Here is a 26,216-nt window from a genome sequence, read left to right on the forward strand (position 1 = left end):
TCCCAAGGAGAATTTTTCACAGATAGGTGTCCACACTCCTTTAGTGTGTGTCTGCCAAATGTGAATATAGTATTGCAAATCATTGTGGTTTATAAACCAAACAGCTCCTTCCCTTCTCCCCAGTCCCCTCCAGTGAAAAAGGGACAAAAAGGTAGAGATTATGGATTGAGATAACAATTTACTAGAGAAAAAGCAATGAGAGAAGGAAAACAAACAGTAACAGAAAATGGTACTCATAACAACAGTGCGTAAAAGAGGTTTTCTTACATACAGAAAGGTGCTCACCACCCCCACCCAGCTCTGCATGGCCACCAAGACGAAGACAATGGTGGCTGTTACCACAGCCCAGCAGCTACGCGTCTCTTCCCGAGACAAAGGACAATATGGCGGATGCTCCCACAGCTGGTGTCCACCATCTCCAAGCCCAAGACAACGAGAAACAAGGATGGACAAGCCTTCCAAGCTGGATCATCTGCACAGCACTGACTGCTCTGCCTGCACTGACTTCCCTGCTCCACATCTGCACCACCCCAAGGGTTGTTGTCACTGCTTTGCTCCTCCAGAAAAAAAGAACAAAATAGTGCCATTTCGCCCTCAGCTTTTTTCCACCTGGAACCATGTCCCCCCACAATGACCTGACTGGTTTAGGATAGCAACCCAGCCACACCCACATGCCTCTAGGCCCTGCCCCTCTCAGCAACAGCGAGAGAATGAACTCTGTCCTAGCCAAAACCAGGACACACGTGCCCTGTCAGTGTTGTTCTCTGTAATTCATAAGTACATTAAATTAGTAAGTTAGGTCTGCATGTTACTGTCATGTTCATTGTAAATTCTATAGAATCTTTTCTTGTTTAAATTAGGTTATCAATGAAGTGCTGTTAAGTTTAAGTGCTGTTACAAACGAGACCTAAGCCATTGGTCAAGTCTGGAGCTAAGTGTGGCAAAAGCATCTACTCTGAACTTCGTGACTCAACAGGAGGGTCCCCCTCATTCCCTTTTATTGTTACTCTTTTCCATCCTTAACCTTTTCCCATCTTCAACCTCCACATAGATAATAGATAGATAGTTTTAGTTAGATTGATAGGTTTTAGTCCAATTTTTCTCTGTGTGCTTCAACTATGTAGTTCAACAGCCAAGTGAACCTTGCTTAAATGAACTTTATCCTGCTTTCACTTTTTTATTAAACCTGCTTTAGCAAAAAAGACACCTTTTGCCAGTGATTCTTTGAGCGATCTAAAACCCCCATTCACAACAGCATATTAGAGACCTCACTACTCACATAATTCTCAAAATCCTTTGTCACCCACATCCCATTTGGATTTCAATTTGCTTACCTTCTCATGTCAAATGCAATCTACTTCTGTATCACCTTCCTTCTTTGGCTATTCTCCACCTTCCCACTCTAAGCCAGTCATTGGAATTAACGCTTGGTTTTACAGCATCCAAATGCTCCAGCTTCTTCATATGCCCTCCTTGACCTGCCTCTGCTTCCCTTTTACCCCTGAGGTCAAGAACAGCAATTTTCCTGACTTTCTGATCTTATAGATGTCTCTGAATTTTTCCCTACCTTCACTCTTAAGACTAACCATTGTCCCTTTACTGCCTATGCACTTCCAGCATACCAGGAACTTAAATGAAAAGTCACTCAATCAAAAAAGACAAAAGATGAAGTGGTAACTCCTTTGGATTAGTGCAAGTTTGTAGAAGTCTCTTTGGATCTGAAGAAAGGACTGCTGAACCACTGTGCCATGCTAGAGGAGAACCCATGGACTTCTCTCCAACTGGCTTACACTAGTACTGGTGAGCAGACAGATATGTTTCCTTCTAATATCCCAGATTTCTGCAAATACAGAACTCCCTAATGTGTGTTAATTCTTATCTTTCCCTCCAGTTTAAATTTGTCTGCTGTGGGGGCTTCAGTTGTTCACAGCCTGTGTCCCAAAACCTTCACACTCAATTCTCTGCCCTACCAGTCTTTCATCTGTCTCATCTTTCATCAGTCCTGCTAGTTATCATCAGTCTCTCTTGCCCCAATTATCTCTCCCAAATGAGTTCAGCTGCTTACTGTGCCACCTAACCTACTTGACATCTCTTTGATGAACCTAGATCAAATTCTTCCGGCAAGGTGCCAGTTGGCACCTGCTCCTGTCGTTTCACACCTTTCCTTTACATCTGCATAGAGTTTTGCTACAGCTCCTGTCTCATCCTTTAATTTTAGGGGTCACTCAGCTGCATAAGAGGTGCCCCAGTTTTATACCCTGAAAACCTGGCCCGTTTGTACTTTACGTGCCTGAACTGAATGTGTTTTAACATAACTCCTGCACAAATCACAGGGTGTGATTAAATATGGGAAGTCAGCAGTTGAGTAAAGCATGGAAGAACCAGTTAATTAAGGACTTTAAACTGTGACGTTTTTACCATCTGTAAACAAAATCTGTGTTGCAAACCAAAACTCTCTCCACAGCAATTCCTAGGTTTTCTCCATGCCAGATCCAAAGCCCAGTGAAATCAGTGAAATGGGAAGGGGATTTCACTGATTTTACTATCCTTTGCATCAGGCCCTTGATTTCCCTTAGCAATGATAAAATGATACACAAAGCTGGGACTGTACAACTTCCTTTTATTTTGTGTGCTTTTATAGGATATAAATAAATGACAAAATTACAAAATTTATAACTGGAAGCCCAAGCATATTTACATAAGTATTTGTTGCAGTGAGGCTACTATTTACTGTTCTCCTATACAATTTTCCTTTTGGTACCATATTTTTAGTGTTATTTTTTTTTTACCGTCAGTTGACTAAGTACATATCAACAGTGAATAAGCAAAAATATGTACAAGGAACTATTTTGTTCAAGTAAATTGAATACTGTATTAAAAGGATGTCATCACTCAGCGCTATGATTAGGTTAAATAAACCATATACAATTATCAGTTTTAAACCAAGTTCAATTATCCATTTTTTGGAATATACCAACTGATGATTCTAACTGAAAAACCTCAGCTGGATATGAAATAATAATTAAAAAAAACATTAAGACAACCACACAATTTATCAATATCTCTATAATGAACTTCAAAATGATTCACAATTTGACTGGATAGAACAATATACGTTAAAATGTCATTTTTCTCCTATAATGATATTTTTACTGTTATCATTTCAGTTCTACATAAATATACATCATGGTATTATACAAATACTCCACAGACATTAAAAAAATTAAAACACTTTAAAGAAAAAGTAAATCTTATTTAACCAAATATTAAGCAATTGCTTAATTATTTTGTTTCATGAAAACATTTTTATTACTTTGGAATTTTTTACTTTTTCTTGCTGTTTTTATTTAGAAAATGTTTTGCAGTAGAATTTTATCAACACTCTTTCAAACAAGCTTTCTGTGACAGAAATCTTGATAGCAAAATCCATGGTTTTGACTTCTTTTAGAACCACTGAGATTATTTTTTTAAAAATACTAGTAGAATTCATGGCTATAGCAATGTTGAACTGCATAAACTATATGTAGGTGTAATAGAATGACCATTCCACTTTCATTCCAGACTGATCACACAGAACATCCAGCGCACTGATGCTACAACTCTTATAATTTTCATAATGCTGCTATAGCAGTCATTTACTTAACTTTAAAATAAACAATATTTCTCATAATTAATCTGGCTTCCTTCCATAAATATTCATATCTTTTCCTATAGTACTTCTCTTCCATAAAAATATCTAATAAATGTTTTCTGTGCATTATTAATACCTTTTTCTAACCATTCATAAAACTCTGATCCTTTGCTACAATGCAAGAGGTTCTTATTTCTGTAGAGGATCAAAGGACATCAATGATTACATATAAAATCAGCGCACACAGAAATCAGGGTGCCTAATTTCTCGTCACTTTAATGAGTTCTTTATCCAACACAGTAATTATTAATGAATTCAGTGGTTTCACAAATAATCTATTTATTAATTCTGGTTCTATTTCAATTAAAAACTGCCAAGATTTAAATAAAAAACCCAATCAAATACTCTACTCTTAGGCAGCATTTGTATTAGTTTAGAGACATTTTGTGTTTTTTTTTTCTTTAAAAAGTAGAATTCTAAAATAAGAAATCAAAGAAAGCACTGTGGCAGAGTCACAAGGGAGAACTGCATGAAAAATAAGGTTTCTCACTCCTCTTGTGGACTGTAATTTTAAAAGTCTTCATATAGTGTCATTCTTCAGTCAGTGCTGCAGAAAGAAGAACATCACCAGAAATGACTGTCAGCCTTTTTTGTTAGTTACAAGGCCACTCATACAGTGCAGTCTTCCTCTCTGCTGGATTGAAACGTTGCCATAAAGGAAAGGCTGTGCTGTGACTGCTTGGCGTGCAAGGCACAACAAGGAACAGGGGGACAGTTTTGTATCAGAAAATTGTAGTTTCATACTTGGTATTAATGCCTCTTTTGGCCTCTTGTCCAGGTTCAACAATCCAGGGTAGATTCGCAAGAGTCTTTTGTTCGGATGGATCTATCTGCTTTAAGACAAATGCAAACATACAGACGGGTTACCATCTCCGTGCACGGCAGCTTGAGCAGAGGGTTTTTCTTTAAACTAACAGGGCAAATCCCGAATTGACAAAGTCGTACAGCAGCAAGTATGGTGGTGTCTACACTCCCATGTACTCATGGCTGCCTTCTTCTTCCTGTTGAGATCAGAGCTGTGTTTACCCCCAAGCTATAGGGCATCATATTCATTAAAGCCACACTTCATCCTGAGAAGTCTGTTCGCTAATGAGACAGACGATGGCATCAGGAAATGTTTCTACTTAAAGTTTTATGGAGGAAGATTCTGTGGCAATGGATGACAAAGTGTACAGTCATACATTTCCCCCTCCCCCTTCCCCATACCCAATAATTAAGTGTCGTAGAGTACAGTTCTCGCGTTATAGTCAGTGAATATGATACAGTGTGCGGTCATTTTTCTCCTTTCCCTCCCAAATCACCCTGTGCCTGTGTTCTCAATTTATAACAGTTTTCATATTTTTTTTAAAAGGTCTATTGTAAAAGAATATTTCTCTGTCATTTCTGCACTTCAGGAGGACACTTTAAAGGCAATCAGTACGTATGCTTCAATGAGCTTTGTTTCTTAGGAGTCTCTGATTAATACTGAAAAGGTATATTGAATCCCAGACTAAAAAGAAAAAACAAAAGAAAAAAGAAAAGGGTAAGAAAAGAAACGAAGTTGCTTGGTCTCACAGGATAATTGTGAATCATTGATTTGGATTGACCAATCCTGATTTGGATTTGTAATTTGATTAGGATACTTATGCCGTGATCGTATACTAAACAAGTTAGGTGATAGATTAGGAAAGTCCATGAAACTGCAGAATTTGAGAAGTATGCATTGATTAAACTGAATTAATTAAAGCTCTGTAAGTACTGTAAGACACATATACACAATACTAACCAAGCAACATCTTAAACTGGAGAAATCTGAAATAAGCAGTTTGAAATGGCTGCCAGTGCTGTGGTGACACAACCCTGCCAGCTGATGAGCAGAGGTGACACGATGGAGCATTTCTGACTCAAGAGGTATTTTTATTTGTACAGCTTCTAGCATGTAAATTCTTAACTGTATAGCTAAAGTTTGGATTTTTTGCATGCATTACTACCTTCTACTTACCACTGACTTCCGAATACTAACACGTGGTTTAGGAATAGGTTTAGAGGGTTTGTTTTCAAAGCTTTCAGGGAGGGTTGAAGAATGACCCCCCTTTCGTGCTTGTAGTGCAAGCTGATAGGCCACCTCAAATGCTTGTCCTAGTGTAAGAATGATTTCGTAAGCTAAATTCTGGAACAAAACAGAAACAGTTAAAATTGAGGTGAGGTTGAATTATTGTCAGATACATGTAGTGGGGTAGTGATTTGCAATGTAAATAATTAAATCACGCTGGTAAATAGGCCCCTCAGTCTTTGTAATGTTTACATCTGTAATTTGATTTCTCATTGATTAAAAATGATCTAAATGTGATTTATTGTATTGAAAGTAATTACTTCTAAACCCCCTGAAAACGTTTTACTAAACATGAAAACATGAGTGGGTGAGTGTGTTGTCATCTCTTTTTAGAACAAGTACATTAACCTTCCCAATTCATCCCATATCTGCTGTTCTCAGAATCCAGCCCCTCTTGCACTGTTGCAATGTGACATTTGGCCTCGCTCTATTTCAGACCTCCTGTGCTGACCCGTCCTCCTCCAGAGCCGGCAGCCTGACGTGCTGCCTCCCCGGGCACATGCCTTGGGATGCTCTGTGCTCACCAGGCAGCACAGGAAGAGGCTTCAGCACGGGTGTGATGCTTTCAAAAGGACAAAGAGCCAGTGCTGGAAGTCCGCACTCCAGCTGACAGATGCGGTGCAGGTAGCTATGTGTGCAGGTCAGCGCACTGCTTCATGTGCGTGCTGCAAGTCCTGGGGAAACCTTCTCATGGGTTTGTGTTCTAAAAGTAAAACTGAGCTCAAACAGTTGTGTAACAACGCTCTTGTAAGCAAGGGGAAGGGAAGTTAGTGGGCATAACCGAAAAAGTCAGGCTGTTATACCTAAAACGAGTTCAGTGTTACAGGTGGATTACTTTAAATCCTCTTCAAATATGGGGGGGAAAAAAAACTGTTGAAGCATTTATAAAGCATGAATGAGGTATCAGAGGGGTTGATATAAATATCTTTTCAGTACAGTTATACATCAATGAAAAAGCGGCTCTGAGTTTCAAATTTGACCTTAGTCTAAATGGCAAGTAGATTCCTATGGTAATTTTTCTTCAGGTTTGTGGGTTTGTTTTTGTATATTTATTTTCAGGCTCCTACTGGAGCCTATTTTTAGGCTCCTAGTAGAGCCTGTTTCTGGGCTACTAACTCTGTAATAATGTTTAGAACCCTTGCAGAGCAAAGGCAAGTCTGCTGGCTAACCTCCATATGATGTCCTACAGTCCCCTTAGAATAATTCATAAATCTTTGATGTGATTCAGATGTTACTCTCTCCTTCCTCAATCTCCATAGCCTATAGTTGGAAGCAATTCTGCATTGCTTTCAACCTAGGTGATCCCTTAAAATTCCCATGTTTCTGGTACTTTTTCAAATGAGTTATGTTTTTACTAATCAAGTCTAACTTTTAAGTTTTCAGTACGTGAGAAAGCAATGCAATGCACTTGGAAGTACACTATTTGCAGCCCCTTCAGTCATTAAAACAAAGTTAAATAGACAAGCATTTTATTTCATGCCCTACACTTCATTTTCCCTGAAGAATTTCCATTCCTTTTTTATCACTCTTGTATACTGATATAATACAGGCTAAATTCAGCATATTTTGCTCATTATAAGAACTTCTTATAAAGGGGCCAGTTCTGCCCTGTGTTAGGTCAATCAGAAAACAATTATATTCCTGCACTGGGACATGCTCTGTGCTGTTATGACTATAGTCACAACAGCAAGCCGGCCAAAATTTTATAGCTTCCCAAATAAAAATGTTTGTCTGATTTGATAGCTGTAGTCTCCAAATTATCTCCCCTTTAACCTCAAGGGAAACTGTCCAGAACTGAAAAACACTGAGGATGCAGTTTGCCAGTGGAATAGTAAAAGAAGAACTAAAATGTCTGTTATAAGTGCTCTGCCTTTTAGCAGAATGCTGGCCAAGGAATTAAGAGCGACAGAGTATAGTTGTTAAAAATGTAGAGAATAATATAATTTGAAATGGAGTGTACTTTTAAGTGGGATAAGAACATTATTCTAGAGAGAGATGTCTTTAGAATCAGCTGTCATGACAGTAAGAGAGTGTAATATATCATGATGGGGTTGTCTGCAGTGGATATTATTAATATTACTAAGGAATACCTCAGCAGGACAAGGTGTGGGAAGGGCTTGCTGGAGAACACACAGGGTGCAATACTAGCAGGACTGAGAAAATCCAACGTGGCATACAGAAAGATCACTGAGACAGGCCTGAAAATTTGGGAGATAGGAGTGGAGACAGACTGAAAGTTTGCCATACTGAGCCATAAATTTAGTTTAAGTCCTGCGTCTTGTATAAAGCCACTATAATCTGTTTTCCTTTGTTGTCTGTAAAATGAAGAAAAACCAGGCCTGCCTGAGACCTGAAAACCATAAGAAACGTGTAACTGCTTCTCTGGTTAATAAATATTTGAAATACAGCAAATAAAACAGAACATTCACTGTTCTGTTCAGTATTTGAAATGCAAACTGAACCATAGCTTGTACATACATTTCGTACATTGTATACTGCGGTTGAGTCTTGGCAAAGGGAAGTCTGCAAATGGAGGCAAGAAGGGCTTTAAAACTGTACCTTGTAAAGGTTTTAAAAGCTATCTGAAAAGAAACCATTAGTAAATAAGCTTGGTTTGAGGAATTTCCCACCTGTACTACTGGGGAAAGGATTATAAGGACCAGAGTTGGTACAGACTCTGCAGGGGCTATATTGGACAGGTAGAAACAGGATTCCCCTCAGGACAGGGGTGGAAAACCAAACCAAAATCCATTGTGGAAATTCTTCTGATGGAATGAGATTATTTGAACTAAAATGTTCAAGTAAGTGCAAAAGCATGTGGCACAAAAGGAAGGATAAAGTCTCCCTCCCCAACAGACACTTAGCATGGAAGGTGTAGAGCCCCTGGCTGCTGTAGGAGACACTGACTCTCACAGCCGCCCATCAAGCACCTTAGAAAGGAGAGAGAAAGGCCTATGGTGCCTCCCAGGCTGCTGCAATCCTGCTCTTTGTCTGGTAAGGCAGAGAGGGAAAGTGAGTAAGCCGATGCCTTTAAGCAACAATTTCTGGAAGGTGAGGAATGAGGTCAACTAACTTGTTTGCCAGGCAGTGCTACAATTCAGGATTCTTCAGCTTTAACTCAGCCAACCTACTACAATGGCTAATTGTTTCCTTACATTTTAACTGACTTTTTTGTTGTCTTCTGTTCATAGGTGCACTGGGCAATGAAGGATTATCTGATGGAAATTGCTTTGGGTATCTCCAATACACAAACCAGAAATTGATATAGGAGCTGTGTTGATGGTTTGTTTCTCCGGAGGGAATCCTTCACTCATAGATTTAAGGCTGCTTAGTAAAAGAATGAAAGTGAAGTGGATTTCAAATATTAACCAATAAATCCTCTTCTTCCTCCAACCTTTTCCCCTTCAATATTCTGTAACAAAGTCTGATGGTTTTGCAATTTTGAATCTTGAATTTTAACTGAGTTAAAGTTAAATGTACAGTTATTCCTAAATAGTAATGCTTGTGGTTGCATGTCACTACAGTAAAATATTTCCCAATCTATAAATAAATTATTCTTGCCCACATTTCCTGAGAAACTGCAAGACCCAAGAGAGTGATTTTTTTTTTTCATAACACTGTATATATTTGTATTACCAAAATATATATGGTTTAAAATGCCTTACACTTTATTGTGGATTTCTACCATTTTAAACCTTATTTTCTTAAAATGATTGTACTTCTATCCATTGGCAAACGGGTAGAATTGTTTCTATTAGCAAATGGGACAATCTGTTAAACATAAACATTAGGCTTTAAATAGAAGATTTAATTTCCTGTATGCTTGCATTCTGAACATCCAGGTAGTTTTTATAGAGCTTGTACTTGCATCAAAAATGCTATTTCCTGAGAAATAAAACAAAACAAAAAGAAGATATTTGAGTAGGTAACACCCAATTGAGGATTAGGTTGCAGGAGAAAACTAAGTTAAGGCAGTTAAAGTTTCTGTATTGCTTAAAATAGCCATTTAAAGTGCTTGGGGTATTAAATGCTCCTCCTAAGGTACAGGAAGTGGGCAAAATATAATTATTTCTGCATCACTTTTCTTCCCTTGCCAAGAAAGGAGATGAATTTCATCTGCAATACCTGAGTCTATGTTTCAGCTTGATTACTAAACCTATAAATGAAACTGCAGTACTTCAAAAACATCAAGTAGAATTTAAATGGACCAGGAGAAATAATAACCTCACTCAATCAATCTAATTTCAGTTGTTCACACATCACTAAAACCTATATAATGTAACATCTTGTTGATCATTGTCTATTTTTAACACAATTTCAAAGTTTTTCTATTCCCTGTGGATACTAAAATGTCAGCAGAGAATTTCAATAACAAAAGCACTCAACCAAAATGCTGTAATTCCTCTAACCTACCTGTACATCTTGTTATTTAAATTCTCCCACACACCATTGCTGTGCATGTTAACCATTTCCACAGTTCCAAATAAAAAGCTGCAGTTCAGGTACCCTGTTCTTTTGATTTAACTTATTTATATTCATGTGAGCATGGTTCAAGAACACATACACATTATACTCTATTAAAATATTTTGTCTTGGATAATTTTGAAGTTTTAATAGCACCTTAAATTTCTCTTGTGCACAACTCAAAGAGTAATTTTTCTTGAAAGTTTTGGACTATAAATCTTAGTCATAACAACTTTAGCCACTACTTAGTTCACCAAATTTGGCTGAAAACGGCATGACTGATTAATTGATATGTATTCATGTTTTCTTGAAACCATAATAGTTTGTGCATCCCCACCTGTGAAGTATAAGTATAGGAAAAAATTAGTAATTTTCCACCAACACAATAGGAACTCCAAGGACTTTTGCTGAAGTAACAATTAGAGACATGTAGGCAAGAATTACAGAACAAGGAAATAAGAATTAAATAATTAATTTGTGACTTTCAAAATAAAGGCAATCTTTTGGTGTGTGCTGAGATTTCTGAATGGCTGGCCAAACATACTTGTTACAAACTTTTGGAAGGCTTAGGCTTATAGCTTAGGTTATAAGAATTATATGTCCAGACTTGTATGAAAAGCTACTCAAGTTTACAGTCAACAGCTGAGGTGACAGGTGAGTTATTTCCGGTGGGAAATGAGATATCAAAGAATATCTTTGCTCTTATACAGAAATGTCACTATCCTATAGTGATCTTTTCCTGGGGTAAATTAATGATGCCTTCCATTAATCACCGTTAATATTTCCTGAAAATGTTTTAACTGAAAGAAGTAACTATTACTAATTGAAAGAACTATTAAATGAAGTATCTTCTGTAAACTGACCACATCAAACGCAGTGAATACGTGGCAGTAGTGGTGATTAGTCTTCAAGTCTTTAGTGATGTACGCAAATGTAGAAAGGTCTTCGGGATCTTGTGCAGCACAGGAAATGTTACGGATTTCATGTTCGGCAATAATATTCTGTTTAAAAAAACATATTTTCAATTAATTTAAGAATTAAACATAAAAGAGCTGTAAAAGGTGTGGGTTTAGATTCACACTTGTGTTGATCTACTGTACCAATGTATTTCAGAAATGTCTGAATAAGAAGAGATTTAATACAACCCATGTGAGAGATCTTACAGAGGTATTTGGAATTTTGACCCTCTCCAATTGCCAATCATCTGGTAGGAAACCATTATGTTCTAGAATCTTCCCTATGAGGCTACTTGTGCTTTGGAGTTTATATAGGCTCCTTAGAAAGAGACTTCTTTCCTGGCACACAAGACACAACTTCAGAAGATGCTGGTATAATGCTTCAAAATTGTATTTATAGATACAGTTTCAAAGCACTATACCAGCACGTTATGAAGTTCCTGGGCTTTTGTCTAATGATCAAAATGGGACACTGTTTCAGTCTACTGACAGACAGGATCTGGTGAAACCCAGCAAGCTCAATAGCCAGGTTTTTGCACATGCTATTTTACAAATTTTAGCTATACTTCTTCAGGAGGAAAAAACCACCAACCATCACTTATAATTGAAACCATGAGATATTTAAAGGATTCTCTATACTAAAATGGTAACTACAGGGGGATCTGGCAGCTTGTCTCCACTTACTGACAGCAGCATCCTGTAAGAGAGATGTAGGAAAATGAAACTGTTCATGCACCGAGCCACACTACTTGCAACAGCCAATGTAAGGTATAGCACACTACTGGGAGAGAGGTGGGGCATGTCCATCCGATGGAATAAAAAAAAAAGCTGTCTTAAAGCTTTGAAAAAAATTATGAATACTCATTACATAAACTGCTGATATGTAATCACTCTGTTCAGGCCAAAGGAACCATGAAGCCAGAGAAGAAGGTACAGCAGAGTGGCTTATGATTAGGCCTTGCTTCAACAACACACGTGTTTCACATGGTTTGTTTAAAGAGAAAAATGATTCATTAAATAGGAATTTATTTAGGGGTTAGTTTATGTGCTTTCTTGAATTGTAGCCCTGCTGGCTGTAACTCTGACATTTTCACAAAAGCCCACAGTGACATATCTTGCTGCAGCATGACATTACTACTGCATCATGGAACAAGTGACACCTGTAGTGTCCCAGTTCCTCACACAGCCACCACTTGCTGCTGCCATGGTGGCATCTGTACAAGTTAAAACAATCTCCAAGCATATCTGGTTTTCCCTCACCCCTCTCTTTTCCTTCCCGCCTCATTTCCTCCACCTCCTTTTCAAATTTTTTTTTTTTTAAATACATGCAACTAAATTACTTCAGATACTTTGCCATATCTTCTCTCATTTGCTAAGTGGCAACTTTCCCCCTTACGCGTAGGTGCCAAGTTATCGAAAACAAGTATTAACATATTTAATGGAAGAAATCATGACTTAGGAAAAATCTTAATAAAAAGCATACTAAATTTCAAATTATGGAAAAACTGAGATAAGGAAATTTGACTGAAGAAAAGAAATAATCCTCTTAAATTGTTGCAACATACGTGATTATTTATTTTTAATGCATTATTCATAAATGTACTTGTGTTTCAATATATGCCAATTTATAATGACATGTATAATCTCTGCTCAAAAAATGCTTCCTTTTTATGTTACTTGAAGCATTTTATTTTCTTTGTCCTCAAATTGATAACTTTTACTCCCAATAAAGATTTTGATGAGAATTAGAATTGTACCAAAACCAGGCTTTTAGATACCCACAGACGGAGCTGTAATGCACTGTCATCGATGTAGTGTTGGCAACACCGTAGTTCAGAAAGCAGAAAGAATTCAAGCTTGGAAGGTGTTAAAATCACATAAGAAGTATTTATGCCAAATCATGAGCCACAATGTAATCACCTGAATTTATGCAGCATAGGTGAAAAGAGCTCTGCTATGCTGAAACTTTTTCTAGGTGGCTTGGGGTTGACACAGGGATTTGCACTTGAGTCAAAATTCATGGAGATTATTTTAATGTTTTAATTTTAAATCAAGTGAATTTTAGAAACATACACATATCAAGTTTGTTTTGAATAACATAAAGTATACTTAAACTAAATCTTCTGGATAGAAATTGGTAGTGAAATTAAGTTTTTTTCCTAGCTGCTCTACGTTATCCTCTGTGATCTCCTTTCAAAATTAGACATTTTTCAGTGCATGAGTGTACAGTGTCCTACTGTCACATTTCAGTAGACCATAGTATTATTCTTTAGGAAGTAGAAGGCTATGAACCAGCTTCCTGTTCTGGGTACACTCCTCAGGCACTGACTGACACTGTACAGTTGTTCTAAAAATTGTCTTTCAGTTTGGCAAGAGAAACCTCCAGTGCTTCTCAAAAAGTGGGGAAGCTGAAAGTCAGTTCTGGTTCTGCCAAGGAAATACCTTGGAGAGACCAGGTTTTTGCTAAGCAGCCTTCCTTTTGCTTGCCTAACTCATGCCAGTCAATCTCCCTTCTGGCAGAAATCACCAAAAGTTAGGGTGAGCTGTGAGCCACGAGAAAATTCTGCGAGTCTGCTTTTTCTTAAGCAGCAATTTCTTTCTGGTCTCACTTGCAAAGAAATGGTGTCATGCCAAGCTCCAAGGCGCCACTGAAATAGCTGTCGTGGAATGAGGTCAGGGCGCCTTCAAGTTTCAGTCACCTGAAACTTTGCCTGCTATGACAGGGAATACGAATTCTTAGCTTGGTGGCATAAAAGGAAAAGAATGAACAGCCATGTGAGCTGAGATTTCAAGCACAGAACTGCTAGCTAGTTTTGTCAATTAAAACTATGCATTTATTGCTAAGTGCTGCCCAGCACCGTCAACTATAAGCTCATATGGAAGCAGTATAAGTCTGGATAGGCTCTCACCTTAGTGCTAATCTGTTTTGGGTCTTGAAGGAATTGGGAACAGCACACTGTGGACAAGGATGATAACAACGCTTCTGGGAGAGTTGCAGGCTATTACCTGGTTTTTACAGAAGGGAAAGGCAGTGCAGATTTTGAACTGGAGAGAAAGCAATCTACCACTTGAGAAAAAACATTGGACTGTAGCATATTTAATTCCATCAAATACATCCGTTGCACTACTAGGTTTGAGTGGGACTCATCTAAGAGTCATCTAATGCTATTTGCCAATCTTATTTCAGGTTTCCATCTTACTTAAGACTCTATGCACTGTGCAAAGAGACACAAGAAGCTCTTCTGTTCTCCTGGGTTTTTTTGTAAACCTAAGGACACTGCAGTTACATCCTTTATGCTACAGAGGAGATTTAAGAGCTGAAAACAGCATTATCCAAGTTGGAGTTAACAGCTTGACAACATCCTGATGTATGTCCTACACATCAGAGAACATAAAAGGAATGAGGGTTGCAGAAGCCCAGTTTTGAATCAGTGGAAGGAAAAAGGAGCAGACAGGAATCCATGGTCCCTCTGCTCTGGAAAATATGCCAGACTTGAAACAAGAGTAATTTCACTGCAATTTTCCTTTGTGCCATTTTCTAACTCTAAATATGGCTTCCAAACTCTAGCAGAAGTTCACAGAACTGCTTCCACTGTCACTTAAAACACAGTTCTAGTTAAACTTAAAAACTGATTGATTTGGCAAGTTTGATGAATACTGGGTTAGGTGTACTGTGTGGTCTGAATGTTCAGCAACACAAAGCTGCTAGATACATTATTAACCTGGTCAGGTAGCTGGCTTGTCAGATTTATTTTTTATATTGCTTAGTCAGTTTTAGTCACATAACAGAAAAGATAATTTCTTTTCTGTTCATATAAAAGCATCAGGATGGATTGTATTTCCTTGCCATTTTAGACATACAAAGAAGAGAAATTAATACTTTATTCCTCTTTACAGAGCTTGTACATTTTACTTTGGCTAAGCAATAATCCATTGCTCTATCCATCACGGAGTTCTCTGATCTTTTAGTTTCTGCTTTTGTGACTTTGGTTAGTTGGGGTTTTTTAAAGATTTGGATGTACTTAGAAATGTAAGAAACAAAGCACAGGAGCATTGCCACAGAAGAAGATGAAAAAAAAATAAAAGGAATAGCAACTATTAAGAAGCTGCTGCAGTTCAGGTAGTTCAATGGCTAGCATCAAGAAAACAGCTCACAGAGAGGCTGTGGTATTTGAATGTCTGGAAAGGACATTCAAGGCCTGTGTTTCTTACCCTTAAAATGGCTGGCCCTGGATAAAACTGCGTCTTTATTCTTCATTGAGACATCTTTTTTTAATTCCCTCAAATTATATTAATGAACATATATATATATATATATTCTACATATTTATGAAACTGTATAGAGAAGAATATGGTAAAGGATTCCACAGAGGCTCCCTGCTGAATGTCTTTTGTGATAAGCTTGCATTTAATAGCAGAATGCTGGACACAATGTTCTCCAAATAAGCCATTAAAGCTGTTTCACTTGTCCTCCAGACTGAGTTTCTGGAGAATGACAATTACATTATATCCATTTTGGGCAAAGGAGGAGAAAAAAAAGGAGAGGAAAACACAAAATGCAACTCTGTCCCCTCTCTGGCCTGGCCTTCATAGGTATTACTCTTTGTCCTAGCTGTGAGAAACAAAAGGGAAAACAAATATTCAGTAATTGCACATACCTTATTTGTGGCATCAATAAATTTGACTCCCTTGTAAGAGACAGACAGGACAATGGTTGGGACTTTCTTCATCTGTTCTGTAGACTTCTGAAATCAAAATGAAGATATTGTTAGAGTTGTGTTGCATTGCAATAACAGTGCTCTCTTCTGATTTAATACCTAAGTTAAACAAATATTTTACTTTTTCTTCGTGCTCTGGGTTTATGCTCTCTTGTAGTTACAAAACTAAAATAGCTTTAAGTTTGTTGTGAGGATGGTAAAAATTCTCCTTTTTTCTAGCACAGTGGGAAGAGAATAAAGTAACTTTTCCAGGCTTAAAAAGACCAGTCATGCAACCAGTGTTTCCCAAAATGTGTGTGTTTAGGACATCTATCTGATATGCTCCATCCATTGCTACCTCACTCCCCTTCTCCTGCCCTTCCAGCTGTAAGAAGCAACAGCACAGTATTTCCTGTAGTACCATTTCTTTGCTGCAGTTAGTTGTTCTTTAGGAATATTTCCCTGTTTTTCCCTTCTTTGCAGTGGTATTTATGACATGAGGTATCCTTGCAGCCCGCTAGGCCTGCCAGTCAATCCATCAGCCCAGTGCCGTATCTTGTCACTCTGACTGTTTGCACTTCGAGTGCAGCTGCTACTAGAAGCTGCTTTACACATGAAATAGCACAGAGGCTTATTCTGCATTCCCTCTGTGCCAGGTTCTCTTACTTGCAGTTCATGCCCTCCTGTAAGATTGTTTATGCTAGTCTACTTCTGTGTGCCTTTGGTGTGATGCACACAGCAAACATATTTCCTGCTGAAAAGATTGGGAAAATATTTGGGGCAGATTTAAGTTCTCTGCAGAAAATAAATGCTCTTTAGTTTACAGATGAAATTTTCCAAAACAACCCCAAACTCAACCAAACAAAACCCCCAAACATGGCATAATAGTTTGTAATGGATTTGAATTCTTATAAGGTGGAAGATAATGACAGACTAGACTATTGTACACAAAACTTCTATATATCAAAAGGTAACATTCAGAAAATGCTTATTTATGGGACTATGTACGAACAGTCACAGAGATCAATCAAATATTTTCCTGAGAGGGAATGAACTGTTGACAGTTACAGGCAAACATGAAGAAATATCAGCACTCAGAAGGTGAGCCTAAACACACTGAAAAGTCTAGAACTGGCACATAGGAAGACCACTAAAGCTGCTGAAAAAAAGTAGCAGCAGTGGCTTTGTATTATTCAAAAAAAAAACCCCAGAGAAGCAGAGATAGAAACCTGAAAACACACACTGTCACTAAAAAACAGTTTGAAAAAAATAGGCAATACTAACACTAGAGAGCAAAATAAACAGAAACTTAAAACAAAAACCTTGCCTTGTAATCACGTCTCCTTATTGGCTCTCGATCCTCCCAGAGTCAAACAAGACTCCATTTTTGTCAGCATAAACTTCAAAGCTACAGATCCAGCTACGTTCTGCAGTTAGTGTCCATGCCATGCAGGCTAAAACCTCTAATTAAAGTTTCAAGGAGGGCCCCACCCATCCGTGTAATAGAGAGGATTGTTGGATTCCTCTGTATCAAATGTCAAGAGATTTGAGACTGCAATCAAGTGTCAATTTATTTAGAAGAGAAAACTTCTTTCACCCAGAATGCTTGCCACTTTCACGAAATGAAAGCTTAAATGGTAAAACATCCTGAAGAATTTTAACAAAATCTGAAGAAAGACACTAACCTGATTTGCGTGCCTCTGAACTGAGTGGAGAAAGAAATAATATCCCTGCCAAAAATAGAGCAAGCAGCTACCTGTGTGTATGTGTGTGTCACTATAACAGATCTCAAATAAGTCTTTTCATAAAATTCAATTTCAATGCACAGAAAGCATGACAGTGACTGTACAGAAGCTGCAGTACATACATCTATCAGAATAACAAGCAATAAACCCTGCGTATGCTCACACTAGACGAAACAGTCACAAATATGACAATATCACTTTAATCATCCGGAAAGGCAGCAATCATCCAACATTTGTCCTTTCATTTTAGTCCAACAGCTACACATAAGAGAGCTTTCTTTTCCATTTTGATTATTTGTAATTACCTCCTTCCTTCCCTCCTTAACAGCAAAATTCCTTTTCTCCAATGTGCTATACAAACACAGGTACTAAGTTCACATATTTTAGTTTCTTGGTATAATTCCCACTATCTGGTATTTGCCATAAAGGTGAAGCATCCTGTTGGTCAGGCCACATTGTACCAACTATCTCTCTCCTCTAGACCTGTAGTTTGCAATTTAATCATCTTCATCTGCTCCACATTCACCTGGGTTTATCTTGACCAGACCTGAGCTCTAGTATTTCATCAGGGTTGCGAACTGCCAGAAGACTGTCTCTGAGTGAAATAGCTCATCAAGATGCTATTAAATTACAGCTGGAAAATTAGGAAATGAATCAGAGACTGATGGACGTTTGTAATTTATTAAGCCAAACCATCTCAGCTGGTAAGAAGCACAGGATGTTCCTCATCAGCTCACAAACCATACAAACCACAGGATTTGCGCAAAAGTGCTCTGGAAGACTGCAGTCCAGTGTAGAATTACGATCTGGGGTAACAATTCTACACTTGTACTCCCATTGAAACAAACAGCTAGGCAGTGGAATAACATCCTTTGTTATTATGATAGTGCCATCAAGAAAACCAGGCAGCTCTCTTCCCTGGCTCGACTCTTAGTGATACAGTAACTGAGGTCCACCAATAATTATTATTTCCAAGCAGTTTACAGGCTTCAACAGTTTTGAGTTGTCATGGTGAGCTCACACTATTTGCTTGTTGTTCCTTTCTTTTTTAATGAAGGAATTGCCTGCCAGAGTGTCTAACGTGCGAATTCAGAGATACAGCATGAATACCTTTTGGTCAGGCACTGTAGGTGCTTTGGCTCTGAATTCTAGGATGCTGAGATGAAGTCCCACAGCTTTCTTGGTCAGACATTTCACACCTCTGTGCAGGCCAAGTGGGCATCTCTGCCCATGTCTGTGCCCAGAATCTGAGAAGAGGGTGGGACACAGGAGTCAGTATTCCCTTTCCTTGGGCTTTTCAGGTTCTAGCCACTGTACCAACTCCACGAGGACACAATGAGATGACAAAATATTCTTGTCCATCTGGTGTCTCTATGGGAAGCATATGGACTTGAGCCAAAGTTATAGGAGCCACAGCTGAAGGCTGGTGTTGGATGTCATATGCATGCTGACATATGGTCTCATGCTCCAAGGCATGTTCATACCATAGTAGCAGGATTAGATTTCATCACACAAAGAAGCAATCACAGTGACAGAACATTGTCTTTGGGCAAGTGCTCACTAGCCTGGAATGGCCATAGTTCCTATGAACTCCATTGTTTGTGACTGTAACTGGCTCTCAATTTCAATACACATCTTTAGGAGAATCACCTGGGTGAACAGCAAGCCTATTCCAGGCTCCTTGCCAGGCCTGTTGCTGATCAGCTAGTCACCTACATCAGGACAGATGTGCATGCCACGTCTCCATGGGTGCACTGCTCCTGCAGGCAGCAGTCTCTGTGCTGCACAATCTGCACCGCCAGAGAGACTGAGCTTTGTTCCCACCTCTGAAATCCTTGCTGGCAGACAGGTAGGTGAAAGCAGGCCATGTATAATTCAAGAACCATAAAACAGGCTTGTGTGCATACACAGGAAGACAGAAGAAAGTGTCACCATCCTAAATCTATTGTGACATATGTGCAAGCTTCCCCAGACTTCTCAAAAGTCACAGAGCATCTTTCTCTTCAGAACAAGGAACATCAGGAGTACCAGCCTTGTCTGTATTTTGATGCAGCTGCTGCAATGAAGCTGCTTCATCCCCTCAGCACCCACAGTGCAGATCAGCCCAGTGGAAGACGGTAGAAGGTACCTTCAGCATAACTACCTGGTTACTACCGTGACTGCTTTTACAATAAAGGTCTGAACTTCAGAATACTCTGAGTTTGCATCTGAACCCACTGCTGCCATTATGTAGGACAGTGCCAAGACCCTGCATAGGCTTGGACAGTGCTGCTCCCAATTTCTTCTTTTGAAATGGGTCATAAAGAGATGCAAGAGCAGTGGTGCTAGAGAGGGAAAGAGAGGGAGTACAATCTTGCTTATCTCGTTCATGGATTTTCTGTAGTTTCACTGAAAAAAAATCACTCTCATATCCAGAGTCTAAACTCATTTTCACATTATAGAAGTACTACAAACTGTCTTAAGTAGGTAAAGCATTTCCACTTGCATATTGATTTTGAGTTAAAGACTGTGCAGAACTTCTAGACATTTATTTAGAATATAAACTAAAATCCAACTAATTTGAGATCCACCCTGCCAGCATGCCTAACAAATCAAGGTAATTAACAATGGCTTAAGAGGCAGAGTACTTAATAAAGTAATATAAACTAGCGGTTTATTTTTAAAAAGCAAATAAAAAACCTGCAACCTTGAAGGGCCTTTAACCTTTTCAAGACATGATTGTACCTCAATACCTTATTCTGTGCAGAACTGAGAACACTAATTCAATACCTTTGAAGGCTCCTGCAGTGTACAAACCAAGGTATCTCTGAGCACACAACCACACAAAGCAGCTGAATACGAAATTCAGAAACGCACATACAGTGGTGTCCAAGTAAGACACTAACGAATTCCCTTGATATACTGTAGCACGTGGTGTAATTCAGCCCTCTATGAAAATCTTTCATCTCATTTATTTCCTGCCAAGAGGAAATGGGATACACTAGTACTTCTACTTTGCCATGTTGATCACTTCAATGTACTTATACATGCATTTATAACTAGATTACTCAGCTTTCATACAGTGGTCAAAATGAAAACAGGTTCACTTTTAGGTTTATATGTAATTATATTTGATATTGTAAATACACAGTAAAGAAACATTATTCAGCTATGACAAGTCACTAACAGCCCCATACATAAACAAATTCCAAGTAGAAGTTTATGAGCCTGTAAAATCTTAAGTCTTCGTCTTGGCTTTCCACTTTTTCAAATAAATCTTCAGTCCTTTATTGATTTTTAATATCTATATGAACACCATAGCTGGCAATTTGCCTATTCAATTATGTACAGGCATCCACTTCATTATAAGAATCTGAACTTTTTCCCAAACTGGTAGCAACCATTAATTCTAAATGGCATCAGACCGCACATTTCAAAACATGTGTTGGTACCACCTACTATCATACATCTAAGTCTGCTATTTATTCCAGGCTTATGAAACTTCACCAAATAGTTCACAGAATCAGTGAAATCTCAGTTGGAAGGGAACCATAAGAATAATTGAATCCAACTACTGGCCCTACAGAGGGCCACCCCAAGAGTCACACCATGTGCCCAAGAGCATCGTTCAAATGGTTCTTGAGCTCTGTCAGGGCTGGTGCTGTGACCACTTCCCTGGGGAGCCTGTGCCACTGCCCAAACACCTTCTGGGTGAAGGTCCCTTTTTTAATATCCAACCTAAACCTCTCCTGACACAACTCCAGGTCATTCCCTCGGATTCTGTCACTGGTCACCACAGAGATCAGAGTTTGCCCCTTCTCCTCCCCTCACAAGGAATTTGTAACTGCAATAAGGTCTCCCGACAGTTTCCTCTTCGCCAGGCTGAACAGATCAAGTGTCCCCAGCTGCTCCTCATAAGGCTTCCCCTCAAGGCCCTTCAACATGCTCAAAGCCCTCCTTTGGACACTCTCTAGCAGCTTTGTTTCCTTCTTATTGAGTGGTGCCCAAAACCGCAGGACCAAGGTGAGGCTGCACCAGCGCAGAGTGAAGTGGGAGAATCACCTCCTTTGACCAGCTGAGGAAGAGGAGCTTGAGTGAATCACTTTGGCAAGATCATGCATGAGATGAAATTGAAATAAAAAGTTTAGGTCCACATTTGACCAGCTAGTTTTGCAGCCAATTTGCCTTTTAACAAATATTTACATACAATTATACAATCTGCCTTTTAACAAATACTTACTAACTTCTCTCAGTCCAAAAGGTTTAAAAATGCATTACTGACATAATTTAACACTTCTTGGAATAAAACTACATCTGCAATCCTCGTGGTACAAAACTCTACTGCTCTACAATTAGTGGATGCCTCCAAGCTACATCATTAATATGAACACTGCACTTGGGGTGTACCTGTAATGCACCTAGTTGAGAGTGAGATGGTTTTTTTTCTTTTGAAATATCTCTGAACATTCCTCTGCATTTCTCCTGCCCCTTAGATTCCTTTCAGCCAGAATTCAAGGACATACAATCCTCTGAACACATGGTACAGCATGATGTGGATGTGCACAGAGACTGAATGTCTGCAAGATCTTCCACCACTACTTGTTTTTTCCTTTTGAGTAATATCCATGTGCCTGTTCCACTGCAGACCCTCTGAAAGCAGTGGCCAAGGAGGAGAGAGAGGTAGAGCTGCAAGCCCCAAGACAGCAGAGACTAAAGAAGGTCAATCTCAAAATAGTGTTTGATGTTGACACGGTACTTGCCTAGGGAGTTTCACCAGAAGGCATATGCAGACATCTACACTTCTACTTTTGGAGGAAAAATGAAATGGAGATTGAAAAGTAAGAAAGCGTTTAGTAGAAACAAGGAGATTGCCATCTAAATTCAGTTTCTTCTTTACATAAGAGGAAATGGAAGGATGAAGAAAGGCCCCAGCTGCTGCCTGTTTTCAGTGAGTCAACTTTGCTTCACCTTCCTCTCCAGAGATAAGAGAATCAGATTTTGTAGCAACTCCAACTTTGACATTTTGGTCTTAAGTCAGCAAGGTATTTAAATACCGGCTTTGTGAACAGAATTATATTGCTAGTTCCTCAGAACTTTGACCTGAAATTTAAGAACTTATTCCTAACAAGAAAATATTTAAGAAAGAATTATAATAGCCAGGAAGGTGGCAGGATCTAAGAACCAAATTTAAGTTCCCTTCTGCTGCAGTATATATTTGACCAGTTTAGACTGTTCAGCTGGTGTATGCAACATCAGTGATTTAATATTGCTGCAAAGAAAGAGCCTGCCTTGTTGCTGTGCTCGTGCCAGTAAGTATAAAATCATCTTCTTCCCACCTGGTCAAGGAATTCCGATGTGTAAATGCCAAATGAAGTCTTCTGTAGAGAAAAGGTATCTTTCTAGCTCAAAGTTAACTTTAACTCTGGCCTTTATTTTGATGCAAACACATTCTCCTTTCATGCTCCTATAAATTGCAATGAAGGCAGCAATCTGTTTGAAAACGCAACTTGCAGTATTTCCCATTTCACACTGAAAAAGATGAGAGCTCTTAACTTCTTGAAGGCATCTCTCAAATGTAATTAATAAATCTATTCTGGCCAGGACAGCAAGATTTAATCTCCAGGTAGGAAAGGTCAGTTTACAGCATGTGGGGATGGAGAAAAGGAGACAGTGCTCTCCACTAGAGAGGGAGTTTGTGAAAGAAAATACCTGGAAACAAAAAAGGAACCAAAAAAGTATAAAGGAGTGCAAATATATGAATAGAAAAGTTAAGTCCTTGACAAATATCCACAATTTTGAGTGGTTGCAAGAATCTGCAGTTTGGATGGGGAAAAAAAGCATGTATAACCTTGACCCCAGTGTTGAGCTCCAGCTATTGGATCTGCATGATTTTTCCCAAACAAATCCATCATCCGCCCTGCTAGAGCACACTGCTGCTCAATGCTGAGAAGCACAGTGGGTTGCCAAGAATTATTAAGGTAAAGGTTCCAAATTTTTTTGTTTGTTTGGTTGGGTTTTTTCTTTAAATTATCATTGGTGGGTTTTTTACATTATAGATTTAGGATCTCTTTTCGCTTTTAAGCTATAAGAATGAGGCTGCTGTAAGCCTCTCTGCAGAGAGACACAAGGGATATTCACATGACACTTCCCCTGAGAACCAAAACCATCAATTGCAATAATTGAAAGCCCTGGGAGCATCTACAACTAACAGTGAGAGATCTGCAGTCAGCAAACATGTCATTTTTGTTGTTTCTCTGTATTTATAAATGATTAAGGAAGATCAAGATTTTTTTTCACTGATACACTTCTTTCATCCTTGTGCACCTGCTGACTGAAAGACATACAGTGAATGTCAACACTTTTGAGAGCAGCATTAGGTTAAAGATGGAGAATCAAAAGCCAGATTGACAGAAAAATTAGGTACCTAATTTTCATACATTCTCCACAAAACCATTATGTGGCCGAGTCCAGAAAGATTTAAAAAATTGCAGGGAGTGACCTCAATTTGGCACAAATTTCTATGTGACATACTGCCCCCCATACCCAACATGTTTCAGATTGCAGCAGGCTATAGTTTTGCAATATGTGCCTGGAATAACAAAAAAAAACCCCAACCAAAAAAAACCCCAAACAAATAAAAAAAACCCCACAGAAAACAAAAACAAAAAAACCAAATCAAAACAAAACAAAAACTAGAATTAAAAAAATATTGTTCTAACACAATAGTACAACCCTATGTAAAAGTCTTGCTGACTCTAGAGACACTGGACAAGTGTAAAGAATTCAGTACCTCAGAGCCAGACAAATAATCTATCTAGCTTTTCACTTTCTCTGATAAGTGAAATGTACATTTCAATATATTTAAAGTAGAATGTAACTATAACAGAAACCAGCTTTTCAATTACAGCCCAAGGTTACTTAAATACGATAACAAACATCATAGCAAAACTTCAGGATGACTTTGGACAATCTGGACTCCCAATTCACTGACAACAGCTTTCAGGAGACATCCAGAGGGAGAAGCTTTTGGAAAAAATATACATTTTTCTCACTGGGAAACAGGCTAAAATAATAATTTGTTCCCATTAAGTCAAAGGTTTTTGCTTTTGACTTGAATAGGAACATGATTAAAAGGACTACATAGAAAGAATAGATGAAATCCTGATTAAAACCTGTTTAATTCAAATATCTTTGCAACAAAGAAATTCAAACCATAAAATAAACACTCTCACAGAACAATTGTTTCAAAACAGAATGTAAAAAAAGAAATGTACATAAACCCACCACTGTATTATATAAGTGTCCTGTATGGCACTATAGAAAACTAGTGCAACTGCACTATTTATATATGAAATGCGTGTTTTAAATGAAATCTGTTTTCAAACACTTAGGTTTTTTTAGTTGTATAATTTTAATTGGCCGAAGTTATTACTTATAGAAATATATATTAAAATGCCTATAAATCATTTAGAGTGCCTTTTTGATGTTAAGCCTCTTAGTTCAGTCAGAAAACTTACTGAAGTTGTCATATGCTACTATAGTGCCAAATTCTGCCCTAATTTAGAGCTATATTAGGCATAGTGCTATATAGTACTATAGTGCCTAATTCTGCACAGGCATACACCTAAAGAATTGAACTGCTAAGCCTGACAGTTTCAAAACTGGGTTGGAAGATACTATGCTTGCAGCCTCAATTAATTCCCCAGAACACATGTATGTGATTGTAGATCCCTCTGTGTCAAATTGTTGGGGTTTTTTTCAGAGGAGTTTAAGTCCAGGTAAGGAATGATTAGCATGCAATTAGCTGAAAAGCCTCAGATCTTCAGGCAATCTAGTAATTGTGAATTACTGCCAGCCCTTAGCTAAAACAGCTTGTACGAAAATCTGTGTGCTGCACATATGTAACCAGCAGGAACTGGTTGCCTGATTGCATGAATTTTACACATCTTCCAGCTTTCTGATCTGAATGTCATGTCTTGTGCTCAGAGACATCTTGCATAAAAGACTTTTGATACACAGAAGAAAAGATTTTGCTCATTCATCTAACGAACGTATACAATTGTAATTGTATACATTTGGTAGATTAGCAAACAATTATGTTCTTCATTAATTCATCATAACAGACCACGATATGTTCACCATGGCTGTGAACAGGTGTGCTCCTATTACAACTACAGTTGGGAATAAGTCAGGCTATGGCTTGGTTTAAGTTTCCAGTAGCAATGTTTCTTGGAGATAGGCTACTGTAATTTTCTACAAACCAGTATCAGGCCAAAGAGCCACAGGAAAACATATTCATAACAGTCTGAAGGAAACCTAGCTGCTTTTCCACCATCAGATGAAACTGAGTTAAACCCCATTTCACCTTTTAATCAAAAAGCTGTATATATAAGTATAAAAAGCTGATATAAGTAACTCATAGTAAAGGAAATACCCATGTGAGTAAAATTATCCATAGGACTGTTGGATTAGACCATACATAAAAACCAGTGTGTTTGGTAACATGTTACGTATTTACTACTACCTATTTAACACTGAAAATTCAATCTAGATTATCATAAAAGCCATAAATTCTGCTTATAAAACAATTGG

The 26,216-nt window shown here is 38.3% G+C and overlaps 1 protein-coding gene across 5 annotated transcripts in view; it reads right to left on the reverse strand.

Annotated features, from left to right (window-relative positions):
- Positions 1–2,600: 2,600 nt before the first annotated feature.
- ANKS1B (ankyrin repeat and sterile alpha motif domain containing 1B) overlaps positions 2,601–26,216 on the reverse strand; it is a 413,998-nt gene continuing 390,382 nt past the window's right edge. For 4 of the 5 annotated variants that reach the window (XM_066183438.1, XM_066183437.1, XM_066183440.1 and 1 more), the window contains 4 exons: positions 15,862–15,948; positions 11,111–11,248; positions 5,673–5,840; positions 2,601–4,524 (listed from right to left, as the gene is read on the reverse strand). In XM_066183438.1, coding sequence (XP_066039535.1) covers positions 4,414–4,524; positions 5,673–5,840; positions 11,111–11,248; positions 15,862–15,948 — 504 coding nt within the window. In that variant the 3' untranslated portion in view covers positions 2,601–4,413. The remainder of the gene's footprint in view (positions 4,525–5,672; positions 5,841–11,110; positions 11,249–15,861; positions 15,949–26,216) is intronic. The other variant, XM_066183439.1, reaches the window with a different exon arrangement.

The sequence above is a fragment of the Chamaea fasciata genome, unplaced genomic scaffold (genome assembly GCF_029207755.1).
Source record: "Chamaea fasciata isolate MVZ Bird 193981 ecotype frontalis unplaced genomic scaffold, bChaFas1.0.hap1 SCAF_5, whole genome shotgun sequence".
NCBI lineage: Eukaryota > Metazoa > Chordata > Aves > Passeriformes > Sylviidae > Chamaea > Chamaea fasciata.